This window comes from Tinamus guttatus, unplaced genomic scaffold (assembly GCF_059628265.1).
Source record: "Tinamus guttatus ecotype Peru unplaced genomic scaffold, ASM5962826v1 Tinamus_guttatus_pri_ptg000165l, whole genome shotgun sequence".
NCBI classification, from domain to species: domain Eukaryota; kingdom Metazoa; phylum Chordata; class Aves; order Tinamiformes; family Tinamidae; genus Tinamus; species Tinamus guttatus.
In genome coordinates, this window is record NW_028288699.1 from 343,852 (window position 1) to 359,458 (window position 15,607).

The following is a 15,607-nucleotide window of genomic DNA, read 5'->3' on the forward strand; positions in this document are numbered from 1 at the left end:
TCTGATTGGGAAGAACAAAAATTAAAAAGCATGATGAGAAAGAGAAAGAGAAAAAGATGAGTTAGATAGGAAATGCAATAAAATCGAGGTTCACACCAGTGCAGGAAATATTTTCATCATATTTAGATTCTCGTCTGGTTTTAGCTTTTTCCTGAAGGACTTTTAATTAGGTGGCACAGATATCAAGCAAGCTGAGGTTGAAAAAAATGGCTGTTTATTAAAGGTTTTAATTCTTCAAGTCCATCCAAGCTCTGCTTCATCCAGATAACTATGGTAAAATACAGACAATATTGGTCTGCACGTGGAATCACAAACCGTTCAGAATATACAAGAAGTACCTGTGTAAAAGCTGGTAACCATTTGTAAGATAGATGCTATGGAATTCAGAAAAGAAATCTCTGTTATTCTGAAGCTTACAGGGATTGCTGACAGACCAAGAAATGTTCTTCTTTCCCAGGGGAAAACAGAAATTCAACTAAGCTGTCTGTTAAGACAGGTTTTATGGCCCAGTAGCTTTATCAAATGGAGATAAAGCAGAGGGTCTAGCGTGGGGAAGAGGAATGGAATTCAGTTAATAGCAACCATCCCCTGCTTCCCAGCATCAGCACAGCCAGAGGCAGCAACATTCCTCTGTCCTGCTAATAACAAAAATCTCCACACTTAGGTCCCTTCTAAAGCCTCAGTTCACCGAAAAAGCATTTTAATTCACAACACAATCACGAAATCACTCAGGTTGGAAAGGACCCGGGGACATTTCTAGTGCAACCCCTGCTCAGAGCATTCTCAACACTGAATTTAAACCAGGTTGCTCAGGGCTTTGCCCACTTGGGTCTTGAAAAATGCTGGGGGCTCCACAACCTCTCTAGAAAACCTGTCCCCATGAGTAACTATCCTCAGAGTGATACCTCTCACTTTATACCCATTTCAAACCTACCCTGTTTCAACTTATGGCCGCTGTCTCTTGTACCTCTGTATGCACCTCAGTGAAGAGACTTGCTCTGTCCCCTCGGTCCCTCCTTGAGGCTACTATTTGGTCAGTCCTTCCACATGTCTGCATGGCAGAGAGGGCAACACTAGCTGCAGTTCTCAGAGGTGGTCTTGCAAGTGCTGCATAAAGCAGAGCCAGCACTGCCACTGATTTATAAAAGTATCACAGACACCACGTATCTACAAGACTTCACTTCACACATATTCTCCGGAGCCAAAACACAATTACAGGAAAGATGAGCTTCTTTCTTTCTTCCTCTGTATATTAGAAATCAGTTAAAATTATGGACTGCCCAAAATTATGGATTGTTCATGAGAAGTTCTGCTCTTTCTCTCTGCCAAATGAGATAAACTTGTCTGAAGAGGGGAAAGTAAAGGATGCCCCTTCCTTTGCTCTCCATGTTTTGGTATGGCCTTTGCGATTAACTCCATAGGAGCTCCAGGAAACTGATTAATAAGAAAATTGGAAGGGCTTTTGCAATTTACCCCTGCTTTGACACCTGGAAAATTTCTCATTTGCCCAGGAAGTCTCTCCCAGTGAGACAGACCAAGCACACGAGACATCGTTCAGTAACCGGGAAGTGTGGCCATTACAAAACTATCTCCATATTAAAACAGATATCCAAGAAATGACAGATGAACTGTGGAAAACACTAAGGTCAAAAAGAGTAGGCCAGAAGGGTAACAGACTAAGGACCCATGAGTTTAATTTTGTTCTTTGTCAAAGATTCCTCTCGAGTCATTGTGAAAATTGGGATGTTTCCTGGGTATATAAAATAGGCATAACAAAGTACATATTTTTCTCACAAGAGATATTAGGAAGCATAGAGCAATTTCAGGCTGCTTGAAAGTGGCATAAGGGCAATATTGACATCTCTCAAAGCACACTTTCACACAATACTTTTGGGCTATTTCTACGTGCTTGGCAACAACTTTTATTCTCTGAGCAAGATGCTTTACAGCTATACTAAATTTGCAGAATCATGAATCATTGTGGTTGGAAAAGACCTTCAAGATCATCAAGTCCAACCGTAAACCCTTCGACAGCCTGCCGGCTACACCAGCACTCTAGCTGCCCATCTCTGGTACAGGCCACACAGCTTATAAAAGGCTCTCCCACTCTGAGCTGCCTTAAGAAGGTTAGCTTGATAACACAGAAATACAGCATTTTAAAATAAGGTAAAATAAACAATATGTTTGTGTTAATGAATTCTTATTTAAATAAGGGAGGAAAAAGAGCTAAGCCTTAATCATGAAAATTACCAAGCATTCTAGCTCCAGATGTAATTTGAAGTGTCATCACAGGTTAATAGACAAGCTGCCAAGATATTTCTTATAATTAATTTTTTCTTACCTTCAACTTATAATGGAAGTCTTGAAAATAAGATCGAAAAAAAATAACTTATTTACTTATTTTACTTTTAAGCAAGACAAAATTTAATAGTTGTATCTGAAGAAAAATGTACTTAAGGAGTGGGCCAGCACTTTACACAGCCAATGAACAGAACGTAACTGACCTCCATTATTTGCCATCAACATAGGACAGCTGTGGCAATCACATAATTCAGAAATGAAACACACGGGATTAGGCTCAAGCACTACTATGGCACACATCTTCACTGAAATGTTTGTGCTTCCTTAGTTTTTCAAGTTGAAAACACTTCTGGTCCGGATTTCTACTGTGAACAGCAACAAATATTTCTAGGCATTTCCAAATCTACCTTGGAGTACACATTCCTCTAGCTTTCCTGATTACCTCTGTTTTTTAAAAGCCACCTTTCTTTTACAAACATTTATGATATATGAGACTATTTAATTTTCAAAATCTCCTAGCAAAAGTTACCCTCAGCATTTACACAGACAGGTTTGTGGAATGAATATGGGGCTTACACTGCATGAGTTTGCTTGGTTTCCCTTGCTGAACTTGCACGTATCCATCACTCTCTCCACTCAGCTTCAACAGCTGCCATTAGAGAGCTTTTGCACCTGCAAACACATTTTTCAGCAGGCATTTAAGCAACTAAGCTCTGACTCAACTGACTCGATCTTTAAAGCCAGGGGCATCTGGTCCAAAGTTCAAGGGCTCTCCCTAATGAAAGCCCTTCTTGAAAGGGTTCTCAATTACTTCAGTGAATCGCTACTCTTGAGCAAGTATCCTTGACCTGAAAGCCAAATGCTTTTTAATAGTAATATCTGCATTGCAGTTACCGTTAAGGTAACTGGAGTCTTGGAGTCATATGACTCCAAGACAACTTTCTTGTCATCCTGCAATTTGGGGACCAATAAGTAATTAACTGATATATATAATTTAGCATTTTGATAGTATTAAAAACAAAAAAGAAAAGAAAGAGACAAAAGCTCCTCCTTAGAGGCAAAAATAAAGAGCAAGGGGTCTTTCTCCTGAGCCAACAAAACCAGTCCTTTGGGGGTCCCATGGGTGACCAAAGGCCCCAGTAGACGCATTCTCACAAACCAAGCTGGAACAGTTTATTGTCAGCTGTGTGTCAGGCAAGGCTCCTTTTCACAACATGGTGCAAACCTTTATCACAGCCTGCATCCTCTCCTTCCTTCTCCATTCCCTTCCACCCGTTCCTAGCCTGTCATGCACTTCGCATGTCTGCAGTTCATCAGATTCCTTCATGGGATAAATCAGTCCCATAAATCATGTCCAGTAATTGCCAAAGTGGCACTCATGTCCAAAGCGGGATAAGGTTTCTGCCACCTTTGATTAATAAGGGAAGAAAAAAGTCTAAGACCCCCCATATAAGGAAAGAGATGAGCAATAAACACTGACATGGTTTGCAGAGAAGAGCTCTGCCTTTGAACAGGAGGTCCTGCCTTAGCTGAATGTCCTCCGAGGTGCAAGGCAAGCAGGGGAATGAGTCCTTAACCACACAGGTCAAAGAAGCATCTACAGCAAATCAACTGAAAGACAACCTCTACAATTGTGATCCTTGCAAAAGGAATCTACTTTATTCATCTGCGAACATTTTTGTACCAGCCTTGTTAAATGTTTTGGTGACCAAGTCATTTCTTTGGAGTGCTGCAAATAAGCATTTTCACTTGTGTGTGATAACCTAGGTTGGGACCTTATGATAATTTCAATGTGATGCTATTGCCCATTACTCTCTATAGTGAATATTAAGACCCAGTTACAGGAATACTACAACTAAATGCCCAGGTCCTGCAAACAATTCTACAGTGAACACAAGGGGCTAAAAAGTTTCTAAAATACACTGCAGACCCACTGAAGAAGCAATAATGTGGGTTAAAGAAAAATGGCATCTTCAGGAAACAGCAGAAGCACTGTCTGTAACGAAGCAGGAGAGCACGGTAGAGTTGAACTATTGCTTACCTTAAGTATTTCATATCACCTAACCTACGAATTGTTTTTTTCGCCTTTGATCATACTTCATTTAACATCTGTCACTAGAATCATGCATTTACCTTATTAAAAGTAAAGGAAAAAAACTGCTTCAATTTTACTGTGTGTTATTAAAAACTAAGTGTGTGCATACAAACAGAAATTTGAACAAAAAGGATTATTAGAGAAGAGGTGATTTAGTAAGTAAAGTAGTAACAATCAGAAACAAAACCTCTCAATGAGAAAGAAACGAGATTTCCAGGAGGAACAAACCTTTAAAACCATCAGGATAGACTTCAGGAAGAAATTTCGTGCTGATATCTCCTTGAACAAAGCGGGGATGGATGATCACTTCTCTCAGTAAAGAAATATTGTGAGTCACACCTAGAAACAGAACACCAAAACAAAATCAGGAAACTGTATTAACCACAAGCTACCGTGGGAAAAAAAAAAAACTTTTTAAAATACGAAGTCTCACCTTCATAGATTGAATACTTGTCTTCAACTTACAGATCACAATATGATAGAATCATATCAGTGTAGATTTGGTAGTTTTGCTCCACTCTGGCCTCAAGAGATTTTGAAACACTCAGTTTAAGTAGTTAACTAATTAAGTAAAACAAATTCACTCCACCAAGTCTGATTCAAAAACCTCGTAATCCAAAGACAACAAATACAGTGAGAGGATTTCAGTTTGGTCCCGCCAGATGTTGGCAAGGCCAGGGGCATCCCAGTGAAGTGAAAGGTGCACCACAATCACACTAGTTTTCCTAATTCCAGGGAACCCTGGCCCATGTTGTTGCCCTGACACCTTAGTCGCAAGCTGTGTTGCACCTCAGTCACAGCAATGAAATACAGGAGGAAGTTTTATCATTTATGTGTGATTTCTAAGTCATAAGAGGCTCATGTGGAACTTAAAAACCAGAATTTTGTTCCGAGTGCACCTTTACCCAACCATGCCTGACAACCTTTAACCTTCTGTGCCCCCTTTATCCCCTTTCCATGACCCTGCTGGGCAAACAGCCTCTTAAAATAAAACAAAATCTTTCAATAAAAAATTTGTCCCAATACAGCTCTTGTAGCCATCTTTACCATTTAATTCCTTGGAGTATTACATTACCATTTTCTTTTTCTCTATTTTTCACCTCTTTTTGTTTTACTTTTCATCTTGTTTCTTTTTTTTTTTTTTTCCTCCTTCTCCCTTCTTTTCTCCTGTTTCTTGTGCCACCAAAGTTTTTTTTAACCAAAGCTTTCTAAAGAGCTGTGGCAGATTATCGTACTTGGGGAAACTAAACTAACATTCCTTGTCCTCCATCCTTCTTTATGATACTGTTCCTGAAAGCTCCATGGCTGCTGTCACTGTCCGTGCAGTTCTTCCACGCAAAATGCTCTAAATCCTCTGAGCTTCCCCACAGATGGGGTAACAGATTAATTTGCTTTCTCAAAGAGGAAGGAATAAAACATATTTCAGTGTAGGTGGGACAAAATGTAAGCAGAAATAGATGTCAGCACAGGAGGTACTAAGGACAGCTAGCAGTGGTAAAGGCTGCCTGGAGAGAGGTTGGGAAGTCAATAAAAGTGCCTAAAAACAGGTTAGAGAAGCACCAGTCCGGAGGCAGGCACAACTGGGCACCTTAGCTTAGGCAGCAGCACTGGGTGATTCTCGGATCCTTCCAGCTTTGCTCTTCCTTTCAGCGGAGCAGTCTAACTAGGTTAACGACCTCATGCTAAACTGCACTTTGCCAGATGTACTTACAGTGCAGCACAAGTACAAAGGTCACAGTAAGTAATTTCATTATTAAATATGAAGAATTCTTTTCAGGATTTGGGAGAGGAAATAAAATCGCCAAGATATATAAAAAAAACCCACAAATCATTATCCTCTGCTTAGGAAGTTCTAGAATTTTCTAAGAGAAGATACTTCCCTTCAGGGAACAGCACAGAGGTCACCTCTGGGAAGGACAGTTTAGGATTAAGCAGGTAAGAGAAAAAAACATCTTTATGTCAACCCTCCACTCAATTGGGAAAGATTCTAACAGAAAATGGGCATCTCCAAATAACCTCGCATTTGCTAGGCACACATGAACCTTGCTGTTAGATACACACAGCTAGGTATGAAATGCAGAACATCACACACAAGCTATCACAAGTTACCCTGGAGCTATTTGTGCACCTATGTCTCATGTAAGGCACAAAATTTTGGACTTCAGGTATTTTCACTTACAAGCTCTTATGATTACTATAGTGATGATGACAACTTTGGAAATTATTTGCACATTTTTCCTCATAGCTCCAGTTTAAAATAACAGTAATAAAAAGTCACTGGAAACTCAAGTTTCTTAATTGCAAATTGTACTATTTAGATATTTTTACTACAGAAACAGAGATAGCACCAAAGCAAAGACACCAGCAGTACCCTGACCCTGAAGTGCTGGGGTTAGAGGAGATGACTTTGCGCTCCCTACTTCTTTTCCCTTTGTGTTTTTCCAGTTTAGAAGCATGAATAACATTCTTGTTATTTTCTGCACAGATCACTTCAAACACTTTTAAAGCTTTTTTTTCCCCCCACAGTCTGCTGCCGGTGTGAATTTTCAAGCTCTCTGTGTGGCCATCACTGAAACCACTTTCAACACATGGAACCCGCCTCAGCCTCACTGAAACATGAAGTCACAACTTTAAAGAGTAGCTCATGAGCCATTAAGTAGCACACTACACAATGACAAGATGAAAATTTGACCATTTGATTAAAAAAGGATCAGTCTCATTGCTGCTTGTGACCTAGAAAGTCATTCATGGTCCTTGACTTCATACACACAGAATTAAACTCATATTGTATCTCTGCTAAAAGTTATTTTTAACAAATATTCTTATGACAAACGAAGACATCTTGAGGACAAATAAAATCTTTATTTGGCTGTTACAAAAAGGAACTATCAAAACATCAAAGTCCTGACCCACCTCCCCAGATTTTTCCGTTTGAGTAGCAAGTTGAAATATAACAGAGATTTTCATCTTTTAAGTACAGCGTCAGGACTGTAATTAAAAGACAAAAGAGGAGCTCTTCCCTGATCTCTTACTTAGACCAAACGAAGGATTTAAGCACACCACAACGTGAAACCAGATCATCTCATGTTTTTCTTTCCTAAACTGCTGTAAGATCCCTGGTGAGACGATGGTTGATGACAGATGACAGAGAGCTTGGTGTCTCAACTGAATGTCCCAAAAGACCTGACATCAAAAAAATACTATGTGTATCTTAATTATTTCCAAACTGTGCGTATCAGAAAAATCAGACTTCTACAAAGTTTTCAACTCTAAAATTCCTTTTAAAAATTTGATAGATTTTGATAGAGAAGCCTAGGTGATTGGGAAGCAGTGTAACCAATGTCTTCTATATATGTAAATAAAATTTTAATATGCAACAGCTTCCCTTTAAAGCACCATGAAAGACCAACTTTATCTGTTCCCATGATTATTTGAGCAATGACTGCATGCTCGATCTGCTTCTCAAAACTGAGTTGATAACTTCAGCGATGTTCCTAATCACACGCTCAAAAAATAATAATAATAACGCACCAGCGCAACTCTTCAGAAGCCGAGGAGTTTTAGATTCGTAATTTGGCGTGACCTCTGTCAGAGTTCATAAGGTCTCCATCTGTGTGTGAGTAACTGCTAGGCTACAGAAACGCGGGCCCCTGGAGCAGCTTGCTCCTGGCTACCTGCTGCTTCCCAAACACTGGCCAGACATTAGCCCCACACTCGCACGGGATCAAACAGAGCCCAACAGGCAGCGCTTAGTTCATGTAAAGCTAGGCACTAAACCCAAGTATATTATATTTATGTTGCCCTGGTTTTCTTTTCTTTCCCTTGACTATTTCTGCAGTCTGCCAAGAACAAGATCATTTGTTATCCAGAAAAGCTGGGAGATTTCCAACAAACAAAATCCTAAACCAGATACATTTATTTCCCCCCGAGAAAACAAAATTTCGGCATCATTTTTCTGCATGAGGACTGCTGCAGAAACGCAGCTGTGGTTCTATGGTTTTTTCTAAGTCAAAACATAATGAAAAGTAATAGCCCTTGTCCTCTTTAGATTTCTCTTTCATTCCACTATATCCTTCATATAATATCAACAGTCTTCATCTATGGCAGATTTCCATTTTGACATACTATTTCCCAGACTACATTTATTTGTAAAGGAGATGAAACAAATATTTAACTTCTAAAGATGTGGTAAAATGTTTTATATATTTTGTATGTAATATAGGTAGTGCCGAGATTCAATTAATTTTGTAATGAAATTGAACCTATTGCCTAATGAACACATAAGTACATAGAATAATGACATCATTCAACTGAGCTGATTAGTAATCACTGTTTTGAAGAGCCCTCATTAAAAAATATATATAATCAGAAATTTATCCACATACTGCCCACTTGTCTCTACTGTATCTTGCCTTGTTCCATATTTTCTGGATTACATCTGTCTTAAAATGTTAAGTGCATCTTATTTTTGTTAGCAACAGACAGCAGCCTAACTCCTTTCCTGGATTCCTATAGTTGTCCAGGATAAAATGTAGTAAAATCAATTTTAGACAACATAAAACAACACAAGTTTTATACTAGATTTATGAACAGGATGTCATGCCACATTTTTATTCAAAAAGACATCAAAAATAAACTGCAAATGCAAAAGCACAAGCCACTGGCAACGTTTGCACTACAAATATTTACTGACACTAAACATATTCAGTGTTGATTAGCCTTTTTACAGTATTAAGCGCCTGTCATCTCGACATTTGCAAACACAAATCTGCATTTATCCATGTAAACTTAATTGGAGTCCTACATGCCTCTCTGTAGATAAACAATTCAATATACTTAACTTGCTGAGAATTTTAAATTGTGCTAGGTGGAATAGAAAGAACTTTATTTGCATACTTATAGACTGCCAAAACATAATGAGGGCAGTATTAGAGGTTTTTTTTTTTTTTTTTTTTTTTTTTAGAAATAGCAAAGCAAAATCGTCACCACTCAATTTAAGTGATGAATAAGAATGCAAGTTAGGAATCCTATAAAGCGTCCTAATTCTTTTCTCTGAATCAAAAAAACATTAATCAAGCCTTACACTGAGCGTTATCAAGAACTCATTACGTTACCCACCACTTGAAGCAGGAACTTTATCAGAGCTTTGCATAGGTCATGAAAACACACTTTCAACATAAGAACTTTCCAAAGTTTACGATTTCAACCCTGGTGTCCAGGGTTTGCACTTCCAAAAGTTACCATACTAGTCCTTAAAATCCTACACATTCAACTATTTAATTCTGTCATTCACTTTCGAGCAGACCATCTGCATATAGAGGTAACAAAGTCCCATTACAAAAGTGGCCTTTTTTAGTTTGGTAATTTTAATGCACAAGCATCCACACAATATTCTCACAAAAAGATCATTACCGCACTGACCCTCTGAGTTGAGCACATTTCAATTAAAACATTAATTTTTCTGGGTATCCAAGCCTTATACTTGCACAACTCATAAACTAAAGGGGAAAAATAAGAAAAGGCAGATAATAGATGGCAATATCCTAGTGGAAAAAATCATTAGTTCAGTTTCAAACTAAATTTTGTACTGCCTGCAGTTCTCAGCTTCTTAATGAGATTAAGCAGCCCATTATTTGTGGCGTTAGCAAACACGCATGAACGTCTGAATCAGTAGGACACTTGCAAGCAGCAGTTAAGGAGCCTTTGTCAGGAACAGGAGAACGCGAAAGGATGCTGACCCCGCCGTCACCCTTTCCGCACCCGCCGCGCTCTCCGGGGGAAGAGGAGAACCCCCGGACCACATTAGATTTAAGGGGTATGACTCAACACAACAGTACTTGTCTTGTCGGATCTCCTCAATCTGGCACTCTGCCTTTCTTGCATTTTTTTCCCCTGCCATAATTCTTTTTCCTTTAAAAAAATCCCTGAAACAAAGCTGCACCAGATTTTGTCTCTCGCTTCCTGCGCCAAAATTACCTTTTTAAAAAAAAAAAAAAAATTACTCTTCAGTTGTTTTTCCCTCCTCTAGCCCCGCACTGGAGCAGGCTCTGACCTTGTCGAGCCCCAGGCCGCAGCGCTCCCTTGAAACGCCATCATTCCCAGTCCCTCACCTGCACCTGGCTTCAAAAGACCAGAAGAAATAGGAGGGGAATCTCAAACATCTGTACATTAAGCTGATGCTGCCAAACATGCTGAAATGGTCATTTCCAGTGGCTTTGAATTCCTGATACTTCAGCTGCTTTTCCTCCTCCAATTTCAATCTCCACATAGAAACACTTTGGATCCACTCATCTCTACTGCCAAGTGTCAGGAAACGTAGTGCATCTTACTCAAGTCTCAAACTCTATAGTCTCTGCTGGGGCAAGGGAAAAATCCACAGAAGAGTTGGAGAGTTTCTTGCAGCACTTCTTTAAAAGCACAGTCAGAAGAATGAGGACTTTTCCTTCTCTTAAACAGGAAGAAATCAAACACTACACACAAGCTCTTTGCAGGAAACCTACTTTACACACAGACTTTGTTGTGCTCCCAAAACCAATGAGCATTCTCAGCTTACTGACCCGTGGGGACAAGACAGAACAGTACCAAAGGTGGAATATCACTTTTAAGATAATACAAAGCAGATAGAATCATTAATTGATGATAAACAATTCTTGGGATATAATCAAAATTAACTGTGAAAGCCTTTATACCTGAAAAGTAGTTATTTGGGAATATATGATAAAACACTAAAATTAAAGTCTTTTCTTTGGAGAGACAAGGCATTTCCCTTAACATTAAGCATATTACTTTTTTTTTTAAAAAAAAAAAAAAAAAAAAAAAAACTCCGAAGTAACAAGTGTGCCTGATGGCAGTTTGCATCCTCAATCATAAAAGGCTTCGGAAGAGGAAGGAAACATTCCCCCCCAATCCCCTCTCTACAGCTGCAAATACTACCATTTTCCAGTTTTGCTTTATGTGCTTGCTCTTCTGCGCCATGCTGGAAGATCCCCCCCGCCCTCACACTCATTTCTACTTGCTCTGTTTTTTTCAGAGCCTCTCCCTCCCCCTTTCTATTTTCTCCCAAGTAGGCTACTGCATTATTCTCCCCACAGCACGCAAAATCTCAACAGAGAAAGGTTAACTTTTCAGAAAAGACTGTTAATTTTCATGTTGCTGTTTTATATTTTAATCAGCAGGGAAGGAAAAAGCAAAAAGAGAGGTCGAAGGAAGGATTACACAAGCTTTTGCACACAACGATACACGCTATCTGCCCAATCAGACCTCTGGTGAAGCGATAATCAGTTCTACTTGCTGCAGAAATATGTCCATTTAATTTAGTTATATACATAAAAACACCTTTCATCTGTAAACTTCCCAAAGAATCATACTGGATTTCACGCACTTCCTTAAAACAACAGATTAAGCCTGATAAATTGCAATAAAAAACACCTGCTTAAGTCTTAGAAAAGCTGGGAAGAGAGAAATCACACATCATCTGTTCACACACATAGCAGGTACATCACAAGGCATTATTCTAATACCCGATTTCTATTACTGAAATTCAAAAATAACAACCCAAACTTTAAGATTCTCAGGTGACACCTGACAAATGTGTATTTTGTACTTAAATATCCTGCTTCGCGTTGGTAACCACAGAACAAAACTAAAGTGTTATGAGATGAGAAAAATCTGTGTTAGACCTTGGACGTTACCATCCCTTAACAATACTGGCAGCTTTACCTAACTAGGCCTTTCCTCACTCACAAACCTTATTTGAGATTTTTTGAAGATACTGCTCAGGAAATATAATGCAAATTATATTCTCATGACCACCTTGATATATATTGAGTAAATTCCATTCTCAGCATCTGCCCAGTTAACAGGTTCTAAAATATCTTATTTTCATCTGTGCAAGTTGTTGCCTGCCCAAACTATAATAAAACCTTAAGGTAACAGACATTCTCAGGGACAGAATATGGTTACACTTTGATTTACTCATTTTTAATCTTTGCAAGATCAGATTCAATTTAAAATAAAAATCAGAAGCCTATGTTTTAGGCCAACAACACAGGTCACACCTATGAAAACGGTGCTCAAATCTTTTTATCCCTTTATTCAAAATGTTTTCCAAAGCAAAAACTTCATTATTTAAGGTTCCCCTATCAGCACCACTGTCAATAAAATTAAAAATAATAATAATAATCTTGCGTCATATCACAAAGAGTTAAATTCTTTAAAGTCACATAATTTAAAATGGACATTTAGGTTTCAGTGCAAAAGTTGTGGTCTTAATTTCAAACCCAAATTTTAATACTGAGAACCAAAAGGCACATTGAGAAATGGGAACCTAGGGACCATGTTTGAAACAAAAACCCACTTTACTGTCTGCATTACTTCAGTTCTTCTCTCCTTGTTAATCTTAGCCCACTTCTGTACAAGATGTAACCCTTACAAGGGCATTGGGAAAAGGAGATGGAAGGACACCCGTGCTGCCATTATACTACCTAGACGCATGGCGACCTTCACCTCATGGTGAAACAAGCATTTGCTGGCAGGGGAGCCATGGGCTCAAGACCTGGTCTTAGGAAACAGAATGAGAGCCTGAGGATTTGCTCCCTGCATAGTGGAACGGAGTGACTCTAGGATATCCAAAAGCCACCAACGGGAGAAACGAGCGTCTCTGCGAGGCGCCCAGCACACATGGAGCATCAGAGGCGGTCGCTGCCCTTGGTGCTCCCCGCAGGCCCAGGCCAGCCAGGACGATGTCCTCGAGGAGGGTCGATGTCCTCGAGGAGGGTGGCTCTGCGGGCCCTCTGCTGCCAGGGCGCAGGTCAGCGAGCAGCCATCAAAACGTGAGTGACTGAAAATCCCTACAAAGTTTTGCCTGCTTTGAACTGGTGACACAGAAGTGCTGGGAAGGCCTCCATGTTCCATTAGCAGTCCCCAAGCTCTCCATTAGACAGTCCTTGACTGCCCCAGTGCCGCTCACCCCAGCCCAGCCCCACCATAGGCGACTGAGCCGAGCGCGCAGTTTGGTTTGGAGAAATGGTGCCCTTCCTTGTCAGTTAAATTTAACTTCTCAACGAGGAGCCTAACCAATGCAATTCCCACTGACATTAGCTGGCAATGCTTGCACAAAATGCTTTCTAACTCTGAAACTTTAGAAAAATAAAAAATAAAACTATAAGTAGGAAAAATACACTCTCTAAAGATCCTGGTTCACATAAGAATTATGTGATTTAAGTTTTTCACAACACCCAACATCCCAAAGAATTTTACAAAAGAAATGCTTTTCCTTTTTCAATATTTTATTTTTTTCCCTATTGAAGCATCCATATATTATTTTCCATCATTAATTAAGTTGACTTGACTTTTTTTTTTTTTTTTTTTTTTTTTTTTTTTTTTTAAGAGACAACCACCCTGGAAATGGAAATCCTACACACATCAGTACAGTTCGGAATGTATCAACTATCAGACAAGATACTTTAATATCCACGAATACTCCATTTTAAATAAATCCAGTGAAGAAAATACCTTCTGCCTAACACTGCATAAAAATACCATTGATTTTCAAAAGGAACCCACTGCCCAGTCACAACCAAAAATACATCCTGGAAATTAATCTATTTTGGAAATCAATAGTCTGTTAAAAAAATTATCCTCTATTATATTTAAGGGTGTTTTTCCGTAAATCTAATCCTAGCATCATTTGCTAGTAATACATCTGAGTTTGAATCCAGAGTCTACCTCCATTAAAAAAAATGTCAATTTAGAGTTATGCAGTCCATTTACAACAGTTGTTCCTAGCACCTTCCTAGCAATACTGTGGTAAAGGGGCACTCATTTTCCCCTAAGTAGGTACATCTTTCAGGTCTCATGTGAAATATGCAATATTCTACGGAGAGCATTAAATCTAGATGAGGCTTAACAGAAACATTCATCTCCCTGGCTCCTGAACAAGGCACACTCGCCTGCTCCTCCCAATCATTAAGGGATGAAATTAGTTCCAGGTTCCAGGTCTTCCTCCCCTCTCAAATTGTGAAACGACCTGCCCCAAAATCAAAGGCATAAAAGCAATCAATGCTCCAATAGTTACCTTCCTTTCTGTACCGTTTCTTCAAGAAGACAAGAAATGGGAAAAAAAAAATCCTTCAAGCAAGGAGCAAGTCCTCCCTCAAACAGTGAGGAGACAAACAAAGATCTTGCCACATGGAATTTCCCTTCTCTAACCACCCTCAGGATAGATAGGAAAGAACAAGAAATCCAACTTTCCACTCTCCTGGACTCTCCTGTGTTTTTCTTCTCTATTTGAGATACAGAAGAAGCACCAAAGATTTCTTGCGCACAAACCATGACTTTCATTTCCAGAACCTAAAAGTTGCCAAAGTAGCCAGGCCTGATGCACCCTTGCTGCTCAGGGGGGCTGCAGGCACCAGCACCCACTTCTCACAGGCAGCAAGGGCACAAGCAGATCCCAGTTATCAGCGTGAATTCGTACACAGTGGTATGTACCCATACCTTAACCACCTGAACTACTACCTTGAAAATATGAGGGGAGAAAAAAAAATAATAATAATCAAATACTGCATTGTGGTATTATTTGACCCAGCCAGAATATTAAGTGCTGTAAAACAGCAACTAACTGAAGCTTCTTATAATGTAGTGGCCTTTTATTTTTTCGGATTCATTCATTATGTTGACATACTATCAGTTTGTGAAAACTCTTGTGAGTTTAAAGACGTAATTTAAATGCTTAGCTCATAATACTCAAGAATAATATTCAAGAAAAACACTGGAAAAAAATTAAGTCTCTTTAGATTTGATGTATCATCTCGGCTTAATTAACACAAGCTTTTCCTGTTTTAATTTGCACTTAAGAAGCAGGAACTTTACTCAATTTGCTAATTACTGCATTTTCAAGCTGTTTTCTTGAAATAGATGCCAACCTATCACACTGGGAACCCAAATTTCTGTAGTTACCTCGAATTACGTAATTGTCCAAAGCCTCTTCCATTCTTTTCAATGCTTCAACTCTATTAGAGCCATAGGTAATCAGCTAAAAAACAAAAGGTATTTGAGGTAATTGGAAATGAGATAATGCTTGTCTCTAGAAACTGAAAAGCATTTAAAAAGAAAACAGTTTATAGAACTTCTGCAGCCACAAAGACATTTCTTGCATGTTACTGTATCTATGCTTAAAGCCTTCTCTCTAAAATACCAGAGAAGACTAGG

At 39.1% G+C, this 15,607-nt stretch overlaps 1 protein-coding gene across 1 annotated transcript in view; it reads right to left on the reverse strand.

Moving 5' to 3' along the window:
* The window catches only part of PCCA (propionyl-CoA carboxylase subunit alpha), a 242,509-nt gene that overhangs the window by 113,111 nt on the left and 113,791 nt on the right, over nt 1-15,607 (reverse strand). The window contains exons 16-17 of the mRNA XM_088522787.1: nt 15,356-15,431; nt 4,625-4,735 (exon numbers count right to left, since the gene is read on the reverse strand). Of these exons, the coding sequence (XP_088378913.1) occupies nt 4,625-4,735; nt 15,356-15,431 (187 nt within the window). The remainder of the gene's footprint in view (nt 1-4,624; nt 4,736-15,355; nt 15,432-15,607) is intronic.